This window comes from Rousettus aegyptiacus, unplaced genomic scaffold (assembly GCF_014176215.1).
Source record: "Rousettus aegyptiacus isolate mRouAeg1 unplaced genomic scaffold, mRouAeg1.p scaffold_m13_p_6, whole genome shotgun sequence".
Lineage (NCBI taxonomy): Eukaryota > Metazoa > Chordata > Mammalia > Chiroptera > Pteropodidae > Rousettus > Rousettus aegyptiacus.
The window spans coordinates 104,329,347-104,343,235 of NW_023416309.1; the positions used below are offsets into that span (position 1 = coordinate 104,329,347).

At 33.9% G+C, this 13,889-nt stretch overlaps 1 protein-coding gene across 2 annotated transcripts in view; it reads right to left on the reverse strand.

Annotated features, from left to right (window-relative positions):
* The window catches only part of SMURF2 (SMAD specific E3 ubiquitin protein ligase 2), a 91,803-nt gene that overhangs the window by 7,399 nt on the left and 70,515 nt on the right, over positions 1-13,889 (reverse strand). For both annotated transcript variants that reach the window (XM_036223826.1, XM_016129034.2), the window contains 7 exons: positions 13,201-13,285; positions 9,859-10,017; positions 6,483-6,678; positions 5,322-5,425; positions 2,925-3,039; positions 1,026-1,204; positions 583-720 (listed from right to left, as the gene is read on the reverse strand). In XM_036223826.1, coding sequence (XP_036079719.1) covers positions 583-720; positions 1,026-1,204; positions 2,925-3,039; positions 5,322-5,425; positions 6,483-6,678; positions 9,859-10,017; positions 13,201-13,285 — 976 coding nt within the window. The remainder of the gene's footprint in view (positions 1-582; positions 721-1,025; positions 1,205-2,924; positions 3,040-5,321; positions 5,426-6,482; positions 6,679-9,858; positions 10,018-13,200; positions 13,286-13,889) is intronic.

Sequence of the window (13,889 nt, forward strand, 5' to 3'; positions counted from 1 at the left end):
CAGCCAGCCACTGGGTCACAGTCTGGCGCCCAGTTGTCACTGTTGGCTGGGTTTCTGGGTTATCCCACGTGATCAGAGGCCTCTCACCTTCCCCACGGCCCCTCTCCCCCTAGCAACACAACCAGACTTCTGATGGGGTGGCTGGTTTCCCAGAGCACAAGAGCAGAAATTGTCAGATCTTTTCAAGGCCTAAGCCCGGAAATGACCGACGTCACCTCTGCTGTCTTCTTTTGGTTAAGGTGAGTCACATGGCAAGCCAGGCTCTGTCTGGAGGAGGGGCTGTACGAAGGCGCAGACACCAGGACACTGCGCGGGCACGCGCGGCGCAGCCGCCACAGCTAGCTACACAGTCCCGGCTGACGCCGCGGAGCAGCGGCCTGCGTCCCCGCTGTTCTCCGTCCAAATGCCGGACCCACGGGATTGTGAGAAACAATAAACGGAGGTTGTTTTTAAGTCACTAAATCCTGCAGAAGCCTCTTTTATAGCAGTAAGTAACATCACCTAAATTCCTAAGTGTTTTTCCATACTGCCCTTCTAGAACATCGGAACAATTCTCAGGATTGAGAACATGGAAGTGTTTACCTGACATATTCCTTTTTATTTTCTTCAGTAACAGGGATACTCTTGCCATTTGGTTTAAGCTCATGCTGAATAATTTCCCCATAAGCATTATGTTCGACACAGAACGTATGGTCCAAAACACCTGTAATATCATTCTCACTAGAAAGGGAAGAGAGGGCAGGATACTTAACTGGAAAATCTAAAATGCAGATCCTACAGATGTATTAAATTGGTGAGACAAATAAAACTTAAGTAGCTTTTAAAGTAATAACATTCACTAACTTTTAGGAATTTGTAATATATAGGAAAACAGTAGAAACAAAAGGTCTTACGTAGTCCTATAATCACTCAATATTTTCTCTGCATTTTAAAAATTTTAAAGAAGTTTATCCATTTTGAAACAGCATCTTTTCTAAAAGCTCAGATTCGAACTATAATAAACAGATACAAGAGTCAATACGTACAGTATCCACACTAAACTGTTATGAAGATCTGGATCGACTAACTCCATGTCATCCAAAGTAATTGATTTCCCCAGCAACTGTTTATAAAAAGGCAATGTGAAACCACCATCAATGTAATGTCCATGAAACACAGCCATTCCCATTATTCGTCCAACAAAGTGGAAATATGATAAGTGTTCCTGAAATTGAAAAGACTTTAGGTAAATACTCGAGTGAGATACTATCCAGGGAATTTTTAATAAAAATTAAATATTTAAGCAACATTCATTTTTTTGTAATAAGTATCAACTTATACTCTAATTTGCAACTATTGAGATGGAATAGGCTATCATATCAAAGCTCAGTAATCATTAGGGAAAGTTTCTATTAGGCATGCTCAAGTTTCTGTATATTGCTATAAAATATCAAACCAGAGTCAATGTCTCTCTCAAAGGGTTGAGTCAGTTTGTAAACTATGTCTTTAGAAATTAAGTCCAGAGGACAGTCCCCTGCAGCTTCACCAAACCACTAATGGATCCTTCCTGTTCTCCACCTCTCCTCTCTCACCCTGCTGAGCTCTTTACAATCCTGGCTCTGTCATGGAAAGAAGCTTTCAATGCTGAACCTCCCTATTTCCTTGACCTAGCCAGAAACTGAACTTCAAAAAGTCAGGTTTAAGGGCACAGATTTCATATCTAACTTGGACTAGAGTCCTGATTCTGCCAGTTACTAGCTATGTATACTTGGGCAAATTACCTATGGGACTAATTTTCCCCCATGGGACTAATTTTCACATCTGGAAAAATGAGGGTAATAATAGTACATAAAAAGGATCTCTGTGCGGAGTAAAATGAAATGATGAAGCCCATGGTACCCAAACAGAACCATCACCTGAAAATCTTCCCTTTATAAAGGATTCCCTGCGATGTATCTGACATTCCTACCGTGTTTAGGTATATTTGGTCTTTTATGATAAATTGTTTCATTAGTTGGATATCTGTATTTTAAACTTCTTTTACATTTCTATTTCATAAATAATCTTTAAACCTCCCTTTTTATCTTAAAAACAGTTTTTGTATCTTTAAAAAGTAATACATGTTATCTATAAAATATTTAGAAAATACAGATATGCAAAAAAAATTACCCATAATCTAATACCCAGAGATAACTAACATATTATACTGTAGGTCCTTTTAATGCATATATATATATGTGCCAAAATTTTATCATACTATTTTGTAATCTTCTTTTCACTTAACATATTACAAACACCATCTTGACACACATTAACTATTACCTCACAATGTCATTTTAGTAGCTATATAATATGCCCTTGTATGGAAGGATAATAGAAATAATATAAAAAACAAATTAGTAACAGCTGCTAATTTTTGTTGAGTGCTTAATAATACATAATAATATATAGCAATGTCCTAAATAGTTGATGTGAGGGTCCCACTGAATTGTCACAACCATTCTCTGAGATATAAACTATATTTATTATCATTAGCAATGATAAAATTGATGCTTAAGTCAATGAATTTGTCCAAGGTCCCAAAGCTATGAAGTAGTGGGTCCCAGATATGCTCTTATGTCTTTCTAATTCCAGAATCTAAGTTCTTAACCATTAATGTCACTCTGCTTCATGTCATACTTTAATCAATCCTCCTCCTAATCGACAATGCTGTTTCAAATTGAGGCTCCTATAAACAATGACACAGTAAACATCTTTGTGCCCAAACTGTTGAACACATTCATAATTGTTTACTAGAGAAAACTTTCTAAAAGAGGAATTGCTAAGTCCAAGGGTGTGACTAGGACAAGCAGAATAATCCTAAATCATAAACTACACTGACATTTAAAGATGAAAAGTATTGTAGGTCACAAGTTACTACACGTCATTATAACCACCAATCATACCGGGTTAACTGCAGAATCAGGATTGATCTGCAGTGTATAGATATCATCTCTTGAATACTGGAAGAGGCCATAATATGGATTCAACATTTCATGTGACAAGAGATATAACCACTCCCTAGAAAAAAAGGTACGACAAAGGAACTGTTTGTTAACAAATATACATATTTTAAGATATGCTAATAATCATTTTAGCAAAGAATTTTTTAAATAAAAGAAAATAAAGCATTAACTAGTTATATAAGATCACACTGGAAAAATCTACCATGCCTCAAAAACATGAAAATTCTTGTTGTTACACAGTCTCTTCTTGCTCATTTTGGGCAATTTTATGACATATTAGTGTATAAAGTTATTACCCAGAAGTACCAACTACTAATTAGATGCTAAATTGCTAAATAAATTGTGATCCATGATAAAGGTAAAAAGAAGGAAACAATGTGGCTTTATTTCAAAATATTCATGTGATCTATATTATCTATAGTATCCTGGTTCACTTATATCATGGTAGATTTACAGTAGTTAATATAGATACATATAAACAGTATTAATTTACTCTCCCTTTTGGACAGGGCGTGTTTTGTTGTTAGTATTGTTTTAGTAAAAAAATGTCATTATCCATTTCATCATCTTTTTGCTACAAACCCTAAAATGTACCATGATAAAAATATAAGTGGTCGTAGATTACATCACATTCGGTATAGGCAGAACATTGTGTATATCTGGGGTATATTCCAACCACTTCTTGGTTTCAAGTGTACATCAATATTTTTATTTATTTACTTACTTACTCATTTTTTTTTTAGGCAAGGCAACCCTTGGTTGACCTCCCAGATTGCAAGGACTCTGTCAGCTTACAATCCCTTTTTTATTTTTTATGCTACAGCACCTGGTAATATTTTTAAAACTTTATAATAAGTAGTACCATCACCTTAAAATTTATTAAATCCTTTATACTTTTCAAAGGATAAAAGATAACTTGTTATTCATTTTGACAAAAGTGAAATAAAATCACTAGTCTAGGACTTAATGAGATGTAGTTCTAGTCTACATTCTTGTCATTCCTCAGCTAGGAATGGTATTTAAACATGTTATGGATTAAATACACTGAATAATGTATTTTTAGGAAATGGATTAAACACACTGGATAATATATTTTTAGGAAATGCAGTGAAATACTATTAACAAGTACTTAAAGGAAAATGTTTCAAAGCTCTATAATGTGATAGAATCTAATTCAAATCACTATAATTTATGTAATACTTAAAAAACTTCAAAGATTAAAAAAAAGTTAGGTCTCCACATAAGCAATTTTTCCAATACACATAACACTCACCTGACATGTCTTGTATGGATTTTATGCATATATGTGTTTTTTTTTTAAAGAAAATCCAAATTTTTTTCTTTCACTAAGTATTTAGAACACACATCAAAGCAGAACCTAAGTACTTTTTGGGTTCGACTATGGAATAAAGATCAGAAAAAGCAGTTCACTGCCATATCCCATTTAGTCTGCCCAAATCCTAAGAGCAGTAAAGTTAATAAATAAATAAATAACTGACTACTTATTTACCTATACACATAATTATAGCATTTAGATTCCATCAGCAGATAATAAGTTTTCCCAATAAGCATTCAAAATCTAGTTATGAATAAATCATAAAAATTCTACAGAAATGATCAAATCTTAAGTATGGTGTACAAGTGATCAATTCTAAAACTCCAAACTAAAGAAACTATCCATTTGCAAGTAAAAAGGTCGCTGAATGAAAATTAAGTCTACGATGAAAACAAGTAATGCTAAGAAACAATTATAAATTGTATGAGTACACAATTTAATTAAGGCTGAATTCAGGTTGGGGAAGTAGAATTATCATGATGGTCCTTAGAATATTTCACTATAGAGCTATCATGTTTCTGCTACATTTATAGAAAGTGAATTTTAACACCTGGGAAAAAATTTTATGTGTGAATATAACATAAGGGCTATTTATGATATATACACACATATACTCCTTATTAACAAGGTTAAAAAAGCGCAGCAATGGAAGCAAAGGTTAACAGCTTTCAGTTTAGAATATACATCATTAAAGTCTCAAGACTGTTCCTGACAATGTAGAGCAGATGGAATAACATGTACTGAAAGAGAAAGAGGAAAAAACACAAGGCCTGCAGGTCAGAGGAAGTCTCCCTGGGCTACATGATCCCCTGGGGAGTCCTCAGATACTCTTCCGCAGCAGTACTCGCCCAACCTCATTATGAATGTATCTGTGAGGACGGCCTCTTACTGCAAACATTAGGCAATAAATATCAATGAGAAGATCACACTGCAGGAAGTCTCTTAAATTTATAAATCTAAGAATCCATATGTCATTTCCTAACGAGCAAGTCTTTCTTTACCTGGCAACCCCTCCATAGTCAAGACCTTCTTCTCCACGAAATTTTATCATTAGCCGCTTCCAGAGATCTTTTGGTCTCATTTTCATGACCTGTCGATATGATTCCTGAAAAGTTTTTTAACATACTATAATTACTAGGTGCTTTTAATCTGTTATTTAAACTCTTCCTCCCATTCCACCTACAAAACGTACATTTATTTAAATACAGTGAAATTCATTTAACAATCAAATCAGTAGATAAACTCTGTTTGAAACCTCTTGGAACTTCTAAAATCAAAATGAATATAGCCTGCTACTCCTAAAACCAATTCATTTGATAATAACAATATATTAAAAGCCTACTAAATGTAAAACTCCATATTTAAGTTCTATGAACCATAGCAATAATTTCACTCACATTAAAAACAGAATATCATAGAAGTATCAAACTTTTTTAAGTTGCTTGACCTAATTCTAGGTCACAGGCACTAGTAGAAAATGAAGGTAAGAAAAAGTTCCAAAAGAACATAAGTAATCATTAGTATAGTCTTCATTAAACTGACAATGTTATATCACTTTAAAATACAAATGACTGACTACAAACAAGGTCAGGACTGTTCTGAGAGAAAAAAGCTTCTTCCTTTGGGAAAAGGATTATCAAACCCCCAAAATCTCTTGCCCAGGATTCCTCTAATGAGAGGGAAACCCAGGCCTCAAAACTCTGCTACTAATTATGTCAGAACTTTGAAGTTGATATTAGGGTTATAAAATCCAAAGGTAAAAGAAAATACCAGAAAGGGAGATTTTTCAATAAATTCAGGAAGGAGTCTTCTAGTAATTAAACAAAACAATTTTTGTATTGAAGCGTCCCTTACCTTCTAGAAGAATTAGAAATTAAGAGCTGGACAATATTTGTGGTCTTTTATAACTCATTAACAAATAAGTATGTGCAACACAGACACCAAGCTGAACCAACTGAAATACCTCACACTCTTCATCCCATTTTAATGTTTATCTTATACGTTAAATCTCCCTGATAATATTGCTTTTATTCTCCCCAATTAAAAAAGAAATGAGAACTCTCCCATTCTAAAGAGGTATGAGTCCCAGAAAGTATTCCTGCAGAGAGTAAAACACCAAAATTTAACTTTTCTCTATTTCAAAATAAGACTTGTAGGTTTACCTCAAAAATCTCTTCCCTGGAAACCTCAATGCGGCAATGGCCAGCCTGAGGCTGTTGCTGGGAAAGTTCTTGCCGCAAGATTTTCAGTTTCTGAACCAGGTCTCGCTTGTACCGTGGGACTGTCAGACACTCTGTGTCATCAGGGCATAACGACACCACCTGCTGTTGCTGTTGGTCTTTCAATTGGTTCTGCCGACTAGAAATAAACAAAAAATATCATTAAAGTATTTAAATTAAAAGGACTGCAATTATACCTTTAAAATAGTATACTATAAAACAAGTTTAGCTATTATATTCTTGGCTTATCATTTTGACAATAAACTAGCTATTTAGAAATAAAGTTTATTTCTCAAATTCCATATGAATTTACGAAATTGAAAAACAGAGTTTTATCCATAAAGCTTTATACAGCTGCTGAGAAGAAAATTTCTCAAATACTGTTTCCATTTTCTTCTGCGTGGTTTACCATCACCCATTTTAAAATTCAGGCCTATGCCAAGCCCTGTGCCTGTTATCTAAAGTCCGTCTCTCTCGAAGAGACAGTTTGAACTGGCAGCTTGGCAGGGACCCCTGCTGTACACGCTACGGTCTAGGCCACACGAATGTGGGAGGTCACAAGTGATTCACTGGCACAGAGAAATGAGCACTTTATGAACAAATCGAAATGCTTTATAGAGTGACTATTTTTCTTTTTATCATGGTAAAATATAAGATAAAATTTACCATTTTAACCATTTTTTAAGTATACAGTCAGTGGCATTAAGTTCATTCATATTGTGCTAAAGTGACTTCTAACTGCACAGATATGGTATCACAAACGCATGAAAATAATCTCCCAAGACCAGCAGAAATACAATCATTTTTTAAAAAGCAAGGTGTCTAGAGATATTTTTATTATCCTAGCAAAAATATTATAAGTTGCATCTGAGAATTTTTTTAAAAGAACTTCATGATATAATAAACTAGTTAATTTCAACAAATTGTCAGGAAATTAAAAAGACAGAAAATTCATTATTGATTTCTATGCAGACACTGAGTGATTCAGTTGGAGTTTAATTTTGCACACAACAGACAAGAGCACAATCTCCTAACCTAAAGGTAAAGAGCGAAGGTAGCTATGATAAAATAAAAATAATTTTCTGTTCTCTGACAAATCACCCAAACTTATTTTACATACAGTGGTTTTATGTAACACGCCAAATTTTATACCTAAAACATATAACTATCCAGATAAAATGCATCTTTGATACAAATTACAAATCACTATTTACTACTTTTACAAACATTGTAATATATTTTTACACACACACACACATATAACCAAAATCAAAACAGAATATTACATTAAAAAAACACTTCTGAAACAACTGCATTAATCTTATGCAAAAAAATAAAATGAACTTGGGTATAACTTACACCAAAAAAAATTTTAACTCAAAATAAATCAGAGACCTTCTATGTAAAACCTCAAGCCACAAAGCTTCTGAAACACAGAAGGAAAATTTTATGATTTGTGTTAGGCAAGGTTTTCTTAGATATGACACCAAAAGTACAATCCATTAAAAAAAAATGGATAACTGAACTTCATCAAATTTCAACGAAAACTTCTTTTCCTTGAAAGGAAGCTCTTCAAAAGACATTTAAGAAAATTAAAAGACAAGTCACAGACTAGGAGAAAATCTTTCCAAAGCATATACCTGATACAGGACTTGTATCGCAAATATCTAAAAAATTCTCAAAACTTAGAAGTTAAAACAAAAAAAAAAAAAAGCAATTTTTTTAAAAAGAGGCAAAAAATTTCACCAAGGATATACAGATGGCAAAAAGCACATGAAAAGATATTTAACATCATCAAGTATGAGAAAAATGCAAATTTAAATTAAAAATGAGAAACCAGCATTATATGTATTAGATGTATTCTAACACACCTATTAGAATGTCTAAAATTAATCTGATTTACCATACCAAGTACTGGTAGGGGTATGGAGCAATTAAAACTCTCACAGACTGCTGGTGAGAATGTCAACTGATACAATCACTTCAAAAAACAATCTGACAGTTTTTTAAAAAGTTAAACACAAATCTATCCTATGACGTAGCTGTTCTACTTCTAGGCATTTATTTACCCAAGAGAAGTGAGACCATATGTCCATACAAAGACTTACACATAAATGTTCATAAGTTTTATTTGTCAAAGTCAAAAACTGGAAACAACTCAAATGTCCATCAACAGGTAAATGGATAAATTGTGGAATAACACCCAGGAATGAAGTGAATCACACATGCAACAACAGAGATGAACCTCAAATGATTATGCTGGGTAAAAGAAACCAAACAAAGAATATACACTGTATGAATCCATTTATCTAAAACTCCAGAAAATGCAGACGTATAGTGACAGAGAGCAGAGAAGTAGTTGGCTGAAGATGGGGTGTGCTGTGGATTGAATTGTGTCGTTTGGTACCTGTGAATGTGACCTTACAAGTCCATGTGAAGACAAAGATTGCGATGATGTGTGTACAAGCCAAGAAATAGCAAGGTTTCCAGCAACCACCAAAAGCTAGGTGAGAAGCAAGAAACAGATTCTCTTTCAGAGCCTCCAGAAGGAACCCTTGATGACAGCTTGATTCTGAACTTGTGGCTTCCGGAACTGTGAGAGAAGGAACTTCTGTTGTTCCAAACTACCCAGTGTGTGGTACTTGTTATGGCAGCCCTAGGAAACTAATACAGGTGGAAAGCCCCATAAGAAGGGGCAGGAGGAAAAATTAAAAAGAGGTGCAAGAAAACTTCTGGGGGTGATGGATGTGTTCACTATCTTCACTGTGACAATGGTTTCACAGGTGTATAATATGTCAAAATATAAATCGTATACTCTAAATATGCACAGTTAACTTTATGTCAATTACATTTAAATTACATTAATTAAAGCTTATTTAAAATACAAAAAATACGAAACACCAGGGTACCTCAAGCCCATTCAAAGATTCACAATAAAGACTATCTAAGTCCTGCAAATGGGAAAGAAGACTTAAAGCTGAAGGACAAAACTGACAGCAGAAAGTGCCCTGGGATGGATTCAGCTACCCAGCGGCTATCTCGGGAGCATCGACCTGTCTCTTCAGGCGTGCCAGGGTGCACCTCTGAATCATACCCTTTTCCTAACATTTCTAGACAGGTTCCTACTTAAGCACAGTGGGATTAAAACACTCATATATATATAAGACTAAAACCTGTCATACTCAGGTACAATTTTCTTCAACGAAAGTAATTTGTAACATGAGAGAGTAGATGTTCTATCACGTTTATTACAAAAAGCATCATCAGTCTTCTCTCATTCAGACTCGCACTTTAACACGTTATTATTTCAAAAACTTACTTTAAAACTAAATGTAAGTTAGCAGAGAGCCGAGGATCTGTAAACTGTGTTGTTCTGTTGTTATGGTCAACGAAATAAACTCTGCCTGTTGCCGTGTTACGGATCTCCCATCCAGGAGGCAATGGACCAAGCTCTTCACAATTGATGTTGCTAAGATCCCTGCAAAAACAAATATGAAATAAAAAATACCTCATTGCTAGGCCTGCTGAGCCAAGCAAGTGTAAATGACACAGAACAATTCCATGAAGTCTGAGAAAATGTATTGTTTCAGAAACCTGAGATATTCAGCTGGAATCTTTAATTCCCAATGGCTTAACAAACTTGCATATTCAAAACCCAATCCATAAATGGCTCAGAAACTTATCACATAGTCTACATTTTTAGAAAGTTTGTTCCTGGGTTTTAATGTAATACAGATTTTAAATTAATATGAAAGCAATCGCAACATTTGCCAACATAAGCTATACTTCGATATTCATCTGACAAAATACTGTTTTACAAATGCCAGTGATATCGAGAATTAAATGTTTTCTAAAATCGTCCTTCAATTCTTTCTTTCTTTACATCATAAGATTTGTGTAAATAAATGTTCATTCTATGATTAATTTAAGTTCTTCAACAAAGCAAAACTGGAAATGTTATTGAAATCAGGATCCTGAAAATAATCGCTGTGTATATTTTAAAGGATAACTTCTCCATTTTGAATTTTGAAATCTGTAAAGCTAGTGAATGAAGAATCTGTTTAAGACACCTAAGTTAGAATACTCTAAGGCTTACTGCTGCAATGAGAAAAAAACAAACAGACTTTTAATGGACCAAAGGCCATTGTATCATTCTTAAAATATCATTACACAGAGACAAAGATTTATAGCACCTAAAAAATGAAATAAAAGCAGCATGTCTAAACTTATACTTTAATAGATAATTATAATAATAACTCACCAAAATCATGTTTTAAAAGTTAAACTAAAAAAAGATTTTTCTTGAAAGAATCTATTCTTGGTCATAACGATACACAAGGATGGGCACATATAAGCACCCACAGATTTGTTGAAATGGTAATTTTGATTCCTGCTTGTAGGTGCTCCAAGATACTTTTCTGCTACAGAGCAACTAAAGGTTGGAAAGAACACACTATTTAAGACATTGCTAGTCTCAAAAGAAGCAAGAGAAAAGGTTCCAAAAATCCTTCTCAAATTAAAAAAAAAAAAAGTGAATGGAGCTGAAGCTGGTACCTGAGTGGCAAGCCGGCAGAGGGGCAGGGTTGCCATGGGTAGTTGTTACTTGGGAACAGCCTCGGGCCAGGAGCAAGGTTAGAAAAGGAAATCTGAAACTTCCCCACTATGCTAAGCACTCAAAGGGAGGATGAAGTGATTCCAGGATTCCTAAATTCCCCAATTTAGATCCAGAGAACTCAAACCAGTTAGGCTCAAACTCACAAAGACCACCAAACACCTCAGAAAGGAAAGTCATGATGACTGAGTCAGCAGAAACAAACCCACAGAATTAGACCCCGGAGTACTGTCAGTGATCAAACGGAGAAAACAGCTATGATATGCAACAGTCAAAAAAAAAGGGAACAGTTACAAAGGCAAAGTATCAATGAGAGATTATTAAGAATGAACAGATCAATTTTTTTAAATGGAACTTTCAGACATGAAAAGCAAATGCTGAAATCAAAGAATAATTATTCTGATATTATATGCAGAATTTGATTTTATATCATTTTATTTAGAATTTTATAAATCTATAGTCATATGTGGGAGAGCTCTAAAGAATTGATCAAAAGAGCAGAAAATTAGAAACAATTTTTATTTCTAATTGGGAGATAATGAAATAAAAATGGGATGTTATACAGCCATAAAAAGTAATACAGATCTGTATTTCAAAACTATGTAGTCAGTATGCAATATGATGAATAACAAGGCATTCATCATTGTTTTAAAGAGATATGCGAAACTTGAAATGGGACTTCTCAGATAAATCTAAGTTTACTGGATAACTTTAAATAAAGTTCAAGTGTCTTGGTTACACTATTTTATAAATGTCTTTGAACACTGATAATATTTTAATAGAATCTAACTATTTATAGTCTGCTTTGATAAAAGATCCTCCATACACAAAGGCATATTTACTAAAGGATCCTCCAAATATAAAAGATATGATGATACATGATGATATGAAGATATAATTTTTAAGATAACAATTTGGAGCAGAGAGACTAAAGAGAAGAAAAATAATCCAGAGCATAATTTCAAGGTCATTATTCAACACTCAACATGAAATATTCTTAAACCTTTATAGAAGCCACTTATTCATTAATGAAAAATTGACATGTTTCCTTAGGAGTTAGAACATATAACCAAAATCTCTCTCAATTTCCATTTCTGATACTATTCTTTCAATAGAAAATGCAAGATCCACTTTCTCACTATGGTAAATCATTTAGTTTTTAAGAAATCATTTTCTTCTATACATTTCTTTCAAATGATTTTATATTACTTTATTAAAAAGCTCATCATTGCCCTTCAATTGGATAAACAGAATCTAAAACAGTTTTCATAATTTATAACCAAAGCCTTATTTCTAAAAGTTAGGCCCTTGAATTTTTTTCAGTGAGCTCATTAATAAAACAAAAATTTCCTCCCCACTACTTTTTTTTAAACTAACAGCTTATATTACCAAGGCACAGAAACGGCAATCTTGATAGAATAATTAATGATAGCACATTTCTTTGGTTGCCACTCTCAAGAGATTCTAATTAGCTCTATGACAAAGCAAAACAGTGCTATTATAATAGCTTTATTTATAAATATAGAAAGTACCAAGCAATCCAAGATTAGCTAGTCACATCTGGTTTTGATTCAAATTCATGATTCTCGACAAGTAGAACTCTTGAGTATAAGCATTAGGCAGAAAACGATCTTCGGTAAATGTGCTCAACAATGCCTGCAGTTCAATGTACAAGTTTTGGCATTTGATAGAAATTTAATTTAATTAGGTTATTTATTTTCTGCATTAAAAATGAAACTTTATCAAGGAACACATAAGAGAATATTGATACATTTATATCAATGCGTGTTTTCCCCAGGTCTAACTCAGATATTTTTTTTAGGGGTGAGAGGGGAGAGGGCCTGGGGGCCTGGTTGGGCGGTAGAGCACTGGGGAAGGACTGCAGAGAAGTAGGCGGGACTTTCTACTAAATGTCAAACTGAAATGACTATTAGAAAGAGCCAAACTTTTACAGGAACTATTTTAAGAAGTTAAAGATTAAATAATCAAAGAAATCCTAGGTAAAATGTATATTCAATTGTATAAAGAGTATTTAGAGTATGTTCTTACCTAGGCACTCTTGGATCATGCCATGTGCTCACGCCAGTCTGAGTATGTAAGAAATACACCTGACCTTGTTGTGTTGTCCTCTGTTCTGTAAAATTAAGAAACACTAATAATAAAAACACATTCAGAATGTCCAAATCAAAGACAGCTATAGACACTACAATATTATATTACTAAGTAAATTATCCAAATTACCAATCTATCTTATTACAAAAATTCTGCTTTACAAATCACTTGTTCTGAACTCAAAATACATATTCTCCTGGAAACAATCTTAAAAATAGTGATGAGGGTCACAGGCCAGCTATCTAAAAGCGAACTATACTTACAATGTGGCTAAAATACTAACCATGTTGCAATGCAAGCAATGCAAAACAGAAAACAAGATTGTGACAGTACCAATAATTAAACAATACAAACATGAAGAAATGTGGAGCCTGAGAGGAACAAAAGAAGGTTCAGAGAAACAGGCTAGCCAACTTAGGGGACATGCAAAAACGTTCAAAGGGTTTGCAGGGTAGTAATGCTTTTTTATTATGCCTAATTTTAAACCAAAACACATGTTTTTCTCTTTTCTTGAGAGAGGTATTCTCAACACTAAATTTGGACTTAAACGGAAGCCAACATGATGGAATACAGGGGAGACACTCTATAGGCAAAGGTGGAAAAATAACGAAGTTAGAGGCAGCCTG